Raw genomic sequence first — 11,589 nt, 5'->3', positions numbered from 1 at the left:
ACATAGATTGTGCAATACGTGTATTTTGTACAATGTGCCAACTAGACCTATGTATGCACTTGTGAATCTAGGAACACTACCAAAAACACGTGGGCAGTGTTTAATGTGTGATGACGAGTGCGATGACATAATAAAGCACCAACTGCTATGCTGTACATCTTTAGCAGTACCCTGAACCTCGAACCCCAAACAATACATGTGTATTGAAGACTGTGCAGATGACGAAGTAAAATGTGTGACATTGGTTTTACGCCGCTTTTAACAGTAATCCAGTTATATCACGGCGTGTCAGCTTAATGTGGGAGGAAAGCCCGAAGTGATGCAGGTCTCAGACGTTTACCACTTCGTCGAAACCCACGAGCACGGGCATGGTGCTGACAAATCTAGAAACATAATCGGGGCGAACAGGGATTCGAGCCCACAATCATAGGTTTCTGGCGTGCCCAAGGGACGCAACTCTGCACAGCGAATCGCGGCGCCTTAGACGACTGGGCAACCCCTGCCCCCAGAAGGTGGTATAACCCTATTGTAGAGGACATGAGCCTTGACAGCTGGACTGAATTCATATCTTCTGTATCACGAGACATAAGCTCCCGGAACCTGCGATCAATGATCTATCTATAGACAGTATATCTCATGCCAGGATCACGCCATGTAAATATTCGGTATTGTTATATTCAGGATTAAAATGTATATCACTCTCCGAAATAAATGGAGGAAATAAAGATCACTTATTCTTTCATTCATTATACAGGTGAAGTGACAACATGGGAGGTTCATATACAGATGCAGTGTTAACATTGGATGGTTATAAAAGGTGAAGTGACAACAAGCTAGGATTTCCTTCTTTTAGCCCCTTTATGCCCAGCGCCAGACAGGATAACAACAAGTTCCATCTTTTAACGTCTTTTGGTATGACGCGGCCGGGGATCAAACCCCGGACCTTCCGCTCTCCGGGAGGACGCTCTACCAGTAGACCATGGAGGCGGTCTACAGACGAAGAGACAACATGGTGGTCTTATATAGTGGTGACGAGACACTGGGGTATACAGAGACAATATGGGAGGGGTATACAGAGGTGACAAGCTAATATTGGAGGGTTATATACAGACGAAGGGACAACATGATGGGGGATGTACAGACGAAGAGACAACACGGAAGGGTTTTATGGAGGTGGCAAGACAACAAGGCGGGGTTATATACAGGTGAAGAGACAACAAGGCGGGGTTATATACAGGTGACAAGACAACAAGGCGGGGTTATATACAGGTGAAGAGACAACAAGGTGGGGTTATATACAGGTGACAAGACAACAAGGCGGGGTTATATACAGGTGAAGAGACAACAAGGCGGGGTTATATACAGGTGAAGAGACAACAAGGCGGGGTTATATACAGGTGAAGAGACAACAAGGCGGGGTTATATACAGGTGACAAGACAACAAGGCGGGGTTATATACAGGTGAAGAGACAACAAGGTGGGGTTATATACAGGTGAAGAGACAACAAGGTGGGGTTATATACAGGTGAAGAGACAACAAGGCGGGGTTATATACAGGTGAAGAGACAACAAGGTGGGGTTATATACAGGTGAAGAGACAACAAGGCGGGGTTATATACAGGTGAAGAGACAACAAGGTGGAGTTATATACAGGTGAAGAGACAACAAGGTGGGGTTATATACAGGTGAAGAGACAACAAGGTGGGGTTATATACAGGTGAAGAGACAACAAGGCGGGGTTATATACAGGTGAAGAGACAACAAGGTGGGGTTATATACAGGTGAAGAGACAACAAGGCGGGGTTATATTCAGGTGAAGAGACAACAAGGTGGAGTTATATACAGGTGAAGAGACAACAAGGTGGGGTTATATACAGGTGACAAGACAACATTGGAGGGTCATATAGAGGTTAAAAGACAACATGAGAAGCTCATATAGAGGTGACAAGGCAACACTTGAGGGTTATATATAGACAAAGAGACAACATGGTAGGGTTATTTAGAGGTAACAAGACAACACTGGTGGGTTATATGTAGACAAAGAGACAACATGGGAGGGTTATATAGAGGTGACAAGACAACAATGGTGGGTTATATGTAGACAAAGAGACAACATGGGAGGGTTATTTAGAGGTAACAAGACAACACTGGTGGGTTATATGTAGACGAAGAGACAACATGATCAAGCGTACCTAATTGTAATATATATTGTTCGAGATTGTTTGGTAGAGAGTTAGGTTATTGTGTATGGTAGATAGGAAATATAGCAGCAGCTGGTATGTGGAGTTATGTGATTATGACATTCAATTTGGTAATCAGTACGATCATTTATAAGGTTTTTTAAACATTCATACCATGAAAGGGCAATGTGACACAGTCATGACATCACATGAGTAGAACGCACTGGCCCACCTCCTTTCATAGTCATCAACATGTTACATTTCCTGTAAAATAACAACCTATAATGTCCTTTTTTGTTCGCGAAAAACATTATATTTCAAACATATTGAGTTGTGAGTAAACCCTTTTGTGAAACAAGTTGTCAGAAGTATGGTGCTACTATTCAAAACTAATCACTTCAAAGAACATACATGCATATGTGCTGAGTCACTGTGAAAACACACATTCACTCTTTTATTATACTTGGCGAAATGGCGACAAAAAAAAATAAAAAATTCTTCTTGGTATTTAGGCATGATAGAATCAAACACGCTAATGTCGTCGTACGGGCTTGAACCTCATTCGATGTGTTTAAAGATGGACTTGAGCACAAAATTCATCTGGTTCAATTTTGTGTTTAAGTTGATAATAGTTTTTCAGTATAGTTGATGTTAAACGACGATTTATCACACATATTAGTGGCCATATTAATGTTTAATATTTTGTATTACAAGAGTAAAGAACATGTCATTTGCCATATATATTTTTTTAGAAACGTGCGTACTATATATATATATATATATATATATATATATATATATATAAATATATATATATATATATATATATATGTGCGTGTGCGTGTGCGTGTGCGCGTGACAGTCTTTAAAGCACAGTACCCGTGTACCTAAACTAAACTGAGACATACTGAAATGGAACGAGAAGATATGAGACGATAAATGTGAACATAATTATTAGAACTTAATATGTCATTCGAAAACCAAGCAGATGTTATATAACTGTAAAGAAACAGTAAACAGTTAGGGAATAAAATGTGAAATGACTATCAGCTGGCCAAATGAAAAAAAATCATGACGTACAAGGGCGTGCTCCATTTAAGTATGACGCAAATCAGTCAAGCGTTGTCGCCTATAGTAAAAAATCAAGGGAGAGCCTGGCACTTGAAACTCGCCTCTCACGTAACACTTCCTCACTGGAGCGGATTACCGTCACTTCAGCCATCTGTGTGTCCACTCCAAACCAGCGTTCCCATAGTCTACCGGCCATCTCGTTAGCCTTCACTCCCTTGACTTCAGTCACCTGACCGGCGCAAGGTCGGCCCCGTTTAACCTGACCCGGGTCATTTTGTATGGACAAGTGACAGTGGACGGTCATCTACTCATGGATAGTGCTACCTGCTGTCTGGTGTCGGCTCTGATCGTCTTCTTGGGAATATTATGCTTAATAGGTGAGGAATACTTTATGTATAGGGTTTTTTCCCTTTAGTTAATGGTTATTAAGAAGAATAAATTAAAACAATTTTAAGATTTTTTTCTAAATTTATTTCTTTACCTCGATATGGTAATGTAACAGTTTGCAGGCAAAATATAAAAGATGAATTTACGATTGTGAAATTCTATGATCTGATATGGAAGAACCGTTTCTGTCATTTTTTATGTAATGTCCTGCTCACAATTTTGATGATTGTTTGGCGCATATCCAATACACGAATGAGATCACTAACGTTTGAAATTCTAAATTATGCTTCGATATTGATTTTTTATTTCACCCACATACTTATCCAGGAGATAAATTTCTGCGAATTTTTTAGATATTTTTACTATTTTTTTATGAAATATTAAAATACTTTTGCGACAAAATATTACGGTTGATAATATCACACATCATTTTCCCTACTTATAAAACTTATAAGAGCATGTTTTGTGTATAAATTCATCAAATAATTGTTCCATGTAGAGAAATAGAGATCAGATGTACCATCGTTGTTTGGTGTGGTTAAACAAACATAAATAAATAAATAAATAAATAAATAAATAAATAAATAAATAAATAAATAAATAAATAAATAAATAAATAAATAAATAAATAAATAAATAAATAAATAAATAAATAAATAAATAAATATTTCGTTATGTATATCAATCATTTGGTTAATATTTACCGCATAAAATCTCTTGTTACAAGGTCGAAGCGTAGACTACAGTTAGACAGCAGACCGTGGAAATAACCCAATGCATGATAATGCACATTTCTGTATTGTTGCTATCGCAACTATTTTTGCAGGTAACCATATCCTTATCAAATCATTGCATTCATTGCATTCATAAATCCGTACCTTTTAATATATCTAACCAACCTAACAACAACCTGGGGAACTTTAACACCTACACTAATCTAGATTAATGAAGGAAAAGGCATGTTTCCATGTCGTATTAGCGACAGCGGGTAATTAGATATGGTCGCCTCTATGTAATGCCCGCGGCTGTATCACCGTGATGGCGCTAATGAGATCTGACTACATCGAAATCTGTCTCAGAAGGCCATCAATCTGATTGACAATATCGGGAGCATTTCCGTTCCACGGTGGAAACTATGTACAACGACTTGTAACGGAAAACTTAATGTGCCAATCCTATGATGTATGGGCTGTAGGCTGTCTATATAATTATTAATGCGCGACATTGGAAATAGGTTAGCTTTTCGCCTGCATGTCAAAAGCAATTAGTGCATGTGGGGAATTTTAATAACCTTTCATGTGTTAATGAAGTGACATTGATTTCAGCTAAATGACATAAGATCAGGAACGGTGATGTCTTTGAAGCATCTTGGTTTAGCACTGAATTAAGCCGGAACATTTCTCTTAAATTTATTTTTGATCAAATATTTTTCTTATTAAATGAAAAGAGCTTTCGTCAAAGTATTAAAATATTATTTCGCTATTTTATTCACGCTCGCGTTAATATCAAGATTTATAGTACCTTTTTCAGGTACCTGTATGGCTTTATGTAGTTAGCACTGGGACATGTTTATAACTAAAACAATACTATTGTCTCCCCCTGCGGCATTTGTACAATGCTACGATGGACAACCCTATTTATCCAAGTACACATTCGAAAGCTGTAATCGACATAAGGTCAAAGTCTAATATCCTCAGTATACCTCCTGGGGAAGGGAGGTAGCTGCGAGAATACTCTCACATCACGTTATGAGTGAGTGAGGAGTGAGCAGCTCGGTTTGACGATGCTCACAACAGTATTTTAGTTCCATCACGGGAATCCCTATAGTCTCTAAGACGTTTACCACCTTGGTGAAACCCACCAGCGCGGGTATGGTGCTGAAAAGCCTAGAAACATTAGCAGGTTAAATACTTGATTAGAACTCAATATCATAGCTTTCTATCACGCCTTAAGGACGCAATTTTGCACATCGAATTGGAGCGCCTCAAACGTCTGGACCAGCCGCGCCCCTATAACGTAATGTAGTTACGTTGCATTTCAGGCGAAAACGAATGGTTTACGATTACATAAAGTACCGGGGAGGAGACAATATACTCTTGGAAAAGGGAATACAAACGTTGCCATACCGATACCAGGCTAAAAACAGTCGCCGAAAGTGCAAACTAAGGTCCAAACTAAGATATTCGTGTCACATACATCATCATTGAATAACCATTTCTTGTTTGTTTTATTTTAAGCCACCTTAGCCATACTTTCTTATATATATGAACAGTATATCTAATCATTATAGATCTATATAATTACAGATTTTGGTTATCAGTATAATTTTTCATATTACGTTCCGCTAGTCGGGCGAATTGTCAATGTCAGCTATTGCTATTTCGGCTTGTGTTCGACGTATTGCTTTCCCTTGCAATGCATCGACACTTCGATAAATGAATAATCTTGTTTTTCAGAATGCAAAACAGAGATACGTACGGAGTCCATCTGCTACAACACAAGCCCCTGCACTGACAAGTACCACACACTGATGTGTGAATCCAAAAAGAGGATCGCTGTCCACCATGCTGTTTACGGCTTCAAGTCGTCCGACCAGTGCCCTACCGTCACCGACTGCAACAACAGCACCGACACCTCCTGCTGCGACACCGACGAAGCGGGCGACTGTCAGATGGCGTTCCACCAGGAGGGCATAGACCAGATCGTTGAGGACTGCTATGGGCAATCGCGATGCTCCTTCCCCAGTCCAAAGACATCAGGGTCGTGTTCTGATTCTACAGTTAAAGTGTCAAGCTACTCCAAACTATATTACAGGTGTATTGCAGGTGTGTGGTATATTTAGTAGCACAGTACATATTTAGCTGTAAATTTGCCGTCACAATATGTGATTTTCGACATCGTGTTTTAGAGAACTACTCAGGGAGACTGACCATAGTTAAAATATCATTGTTCACTGCATTAGGGGGCGGTGGGATAGCCTTGTGGTTAAAGCATTTGCTCGTCACCCCGAAGGCCCGGGTTCGATTCCCCACATTGGTAAGAATGTGTGAAGCCCATTTCTATTGTTCCCCTCCGTGGAATTGGTGGAATATTGCGAAAAGCGGCGTAAAACCCAACTTACTCGCTCACTCACTCATTGCTTTGGTATGAAGCTGACAAACCCTAATCGAATCGATTTCTGGTTCGAACCCACTACCACAAGATCCTTAAACTCCCAAGGGATGTAACTTTGCACAAACTACAGGGAAGCGGTGTCCCCGTGCTCATCTCAAAACACATGGGTAATAAACTGATATATTTCCTTGTCTTCAGAATCAACAATTGCCGATTTTTGTTCCGTGGAGACGGTACGAGGTGAGTCCACGTTCTCAGTGTACGATCCCAGGGGGTCCAACTTCAAATCGGGCACCTGTTCATGCACAGTGGACTCTGCCAACCCCAGTGTCAAGGCCAACATTCAGGTATACGGAGTGTACATGCGCCTGAACGGCACCGCTAAAGCAAACCAGTGTTCTAAACTGACCATCTACGACAGAGACACTGCATACGTGTTCGGCTGCGACAACGACAAGAAAGTTGAACAGGAGGAAGAACAACAGGAACAGTCCCTCCTCAACACGACAACGCCGGTGACGGTCCGTCTGGCTCTAAGTCCAACCAGTCCACCTAGATATGTGTGGATAGGATTTGAAGGTACACTTCAGAGAATATAATTATCATTATCAGTTTACGTTATTAATGTTACAGCATGTTCCCATCACTAAGTACACGATACTGTTCCTGAGCATAAACTAGTGAACAAACGTAAGATTTTCATATAGATTTTGACCCGTGAAGATTCCGGGGTAGAAAATAGGTCTTCAGCAACCCATGCTTGTCGTAAAAGGCGACTATGCTTGTCGTAAAAGGCGACTAACGGGATCGGGTGGTCAGGCTCGCTGACTTGGTTGATACATGTCATCGATCCAAATTGCGTGGATCGATGCTCATGATGTCAATCACTGGATTGTCTTGTCCAGACTCGATTATTTTACAGACCGCCGTCATATAGCTGGAATATTGCTGAGTGCAGCGTTAAACAACAAACAAACAAACAAAAATCATATAGATTTATTAATGAAAATATTATTTATGAAATATGGCAATAAATTTGATGATGATGACTCTTAGCAAATGCTTAAACTGTGTAAGCAAGACACTACTTGCAGCCGACCCCTTTAAATTGAAATCAATGACTATCACAGAACTTTAAGTAAACACAAACATGAAAGAATGCCAAGAATAGACTTCACATGTTATCTAAGTGGGATTTAATCCAGCGTCCTCGGTGTAATCCAATCCAGTACAGCAAAGATCACGAAAGAAAAACACGTGTACATACGGTTGCTCGATACAATTATAACCAATAACAGCTGCATACTTATTTTGTCCGCAAGATGACTAAAGTATCAATGATCCTGACTATATCGTGTCAGATGACATTGTTGAGATTTTAGATATAATGCATCATTCTTTCAAAGATCATTTTCCTCAGGATATGATATTATCCTGAAGCAGGGTTTCCAGTAAATAGGATTTGCTTTGCACGCCCATGCCTATTTTCACAACAAAACGTGTCTTCAGTGAAGGCGTAGATGGGGACAAAAGTCAGACTGACAACCTCGTTAATGCAATCAGTTATCGATTTACTGATTGGAAACTGGTAATACATCTTGTGTAAGAAGGTACACTGCTGATATTGTAATCGAGTGTCTCTTTTACAGCCAATGATGCCGCCAACCTGGTATTGAGGTGCCACGCTGACGAGGGAAACATTGCAGGGGTGTTCAACAAACTCGTGGGGGACGCTGACGGCATAGGTAAGACATCCCACAGTGCAGTCTGAGTTATACCTAGCTTTATGCAAGTAAAACAGGGGTATTCTTATTCGTATATATGTCACAAAAGAAGGAATATGAAGCAAATACAAGGACCAATATTCCCAAATCAATCAATGACACCAGGTGTCTGTTAAAGGGGCGTCCGTCCCTATCGGTTGCACCCGTGTATTGTGTAATGAGGCTACTGTACTGCAATGTTTTTACGTTATTCATTTTTCCATTAAACATGCGTTTTATGATAGGTATAGTGTTGTTTTTAAAGTCACTGTGTTAGTCTTAGTCAGACGTTTGAAGCTGCTTACAGACAATTCCCTTGAATTAAAGCGAAATGTGTTAATACAACAGAAATATTAAATAATATGATGATTGGTTTCCTCAGACCCTGACTTCGTCGCCGCCATTCTGTTCGGAGTCCTTATAATGGTTGTCGTTCTGTCGGTAACATTGGCAGGGTTTCCGTGGTATATGAGGTGAGGCAACCAACACAGTGATGCACTGGGTAGCCATGGAATGCCATACTGCATATAGTACACTGAAAGTATTATTATCCTCTTGTATATATTGTATATTAACATGAAAACAGTATATATATATATATAACCACCAATACTAATGCTGAAGTTATTGTGAGTGTACGCTAAGGATAATTGTTTCATTCCGGGGTCGAATAGGTCTTCAGCAACCCATGCTTGCAGTAAAAGGCGACTATGCTTGTCGTAAGAGGCGACTAACGGCATCGGGTGGTCAGGCTCGCTGACTTGATTGATACATGTCATCGATCCCAATTGTGTGGATCGATGCTCATATTGTCAATCACTGGATTGTCTGGTCAATACTCGATTATTTACAGACCGCCGTCATAAAGCTGAAATATTGCTGAGTGCGGCGTTAAACAAGAACAACAACAACAAAAAACATCATTCAGGCAACAAGTACATAGTACAATAATATATTAAGGAGGATATATGATATGTGCCATTTTTACCATTGGAATGGAAAATCTTACAGAAATTGTATTGGAATGTTGTTATAAAAGTTTGTAGATATAGTCAACATACAGTCATTTGCTTTCTATAATGACTTCGGCTGTATGGTATGATAACAAAAAGAAGTATCATTGCGAAATTAAATGGTGAGAAGGTCTGAAACCCAACGTTTGATGAACTGTTCCTCAGTACCTTCATTGGGTGAGTTTGGATCATACACTTGGTCCTGTTACAAGCTTAGGAAAATGCTGCGAGACACCTCCGTGATCAGATAACTGGCATACGTTAACCTTACCCTGTAGTCATAGGATATCTTACATATGTGCCCATTTGTAAAATGATTCTGGCATTGATGGTCCTTATATCATCTCGTCCGTCATCAACCTGTCGTTTACCATAATTGAACAGAAGATGTTTAATTGCAGGAAACTTGCAGCGGAAATGGATTCACAGAAACAGAATGGGGTTATAGCAAACGGGGAATCAGCACCCAAGACTCGCCGTAGTTCCAGGGACCCCAAGATATATGTTGAGATGGAGGAGGCAATGAACGGAGCTCCAGTGGGTAACAGCATCCCCATGGAAACACGGACACCATACTATTCTGATGCTTACGAGTCCAAACAGAAGGAGAAAAGAAAGAAGAGTGAACCCAAAGTTGTTCCAGCGCCGCAAGTCCCCAAACCTTTTGAGCTGCAAGAGGTATCCGAAGAAAATACCTGCTATCTAGGAATGGATAGTCCAACGGGAAGGCAAAGCTACCTAGGTTCTGAGACCCAGGAATCAACCGGATCTGACGGGGTGTCAATGATCTACTCCGAGCCATATGCAATGATGTCCTCATGTTCCAGCTTCAAGGAGGACAACTATACCTGTCCTTCGCTTACTTCAACTCTCACTCTGAGGTCCAATAAGGTCGACCAAACAGAAAATAATTACGAGGCTGCGTTCGGGGATGAGGACAAGGACAATTTAAAACGACCCGAGGACAGGGTGGTGGACGGTTCCTCAGTGGTTGAAAATGAGGACGAGTACCTGCTTCCCGTCACACCGGATATTGGTAAAGATAGAAGGGCGTCTGTGCAGTCACTGGAATATGCGTGCATCCCTACCAAGGACAATTCTCCAGGCAAAGATGGTGGACGAAGGAGGTCATTGTCCTACTTTGTGAATCAGGCTTTTGATGTGACAGACAGGCCGCCTCTTCCTCCTCCAATGATTGGCCGAGAGCCTCTAGCAGACAGAAAGCCATTGGTTGAAGTCGATGAAGGTCCATTGGCACCTGCTGAAAGTGAATTTGCGAATAGTGAATATTTCATGGATCAATGATAGTTTGTTTTACGATAGAAAACAACCACAACATGTGCCTTGCAGTACAAAGAACAAGAAGCTGTGTATCCCCCACGCCAGTGTTCATCATTGTGGCATAGATGCAGCGCGTCCTGCATTCCCTTGTTTGGTTTCATGAGCATGGCTATGGCATGGACATGGGATAACATATGGAACATGAAGTGATAAAACATGACAGTTGATGCCACAGCAAATGGACATATTGATTGGATTTACGAGTCGTTTTCCATAGTTGCGATGTCCTCAAGTTCACATTTAGAAGCCAACTCATCGCAATAGAAGTCACGTGTATTCAACTTAAAGACAATAAGCCATTTCAGTGACACCCTAACACTCTTCTAAGGGATACTGACGATCTAATCGCGTTGCAGGGGATATGTTTGATCACGTAATCACGAACTGAGTGACGTTGAGATGACTTCAGCAAATGACTAAGACTGGACTATTGTCTCACGAATTGTATAATACATACATCGTATCATACGTTGTCTTTTGTACATTCATTCTCTTACATACATGATGATAAATATATGTATTTACCTTTTGGATGTACATAATTTTACCTTTGAATGAGAGACACATTTTTGTATGAAGAAAGACATTATTTATGTACATATATATGTAAATAAAACTAAATATCTATTCATATCTTACGTTTAAAGAACTCTGTGTTTCTTAGACATCAACATCATGCAATAACATTTTTCTATTCAAATTTATATATGTGCAATCATC

The 11,589-nt window shown here is 40.3% G+C and overlaps 1 protein-coding gene across 1 annotated transcript; it reads left to right on the top strand.

Annotated features, from left to right (window-relative positions):
* The first annotated feature begins 3,355 nt into the window (after positions 1-3,355).
* Positions 3,356-11,500, top strand: LOC124139967. Its single transcript, XM_046507259.2, has 6 exons — positions 3,356-3,628; positions 6,095-6,463; positions 6,951-7,331; positions 8,402-8,497; positions 8,898-8,988; positions 9,930-11,500. Exons 1-6 carry the CDS (start codon positions 3,562-3,564, stop codon positions 10,831-10,833), a joined length of 1,908 nt encoding a protein of 635 aa, XP_046363215.2. The 5' UTR covers positions 3,356-3,561; the 3' UTR covers positions 10,834-11,500.
* Positions 11,501-11,589: the final 89 nt, after the last annotated feature.

Source organism: Haliotis rufescens, unplaced genomic scaffold (assembly GCF_023055435.1).
Source record: "Haliotis rufescens isolate VD_foot unplaced genomic scaffold, xgHalRufe1.0.p SCAF_5, whole genome shotgun sequence".
NCBI lineage: Eukaryota > Metazoa > Mollusca > Gastropoda > Lepetellida > Haliotidae > Haliotis > Haliotis rufescens.
The sequence above is the reverse complement of the archived record's forward strand: the minus strand, read 5'-3'. Positions and strand labels throughout refer to the sequence as shown.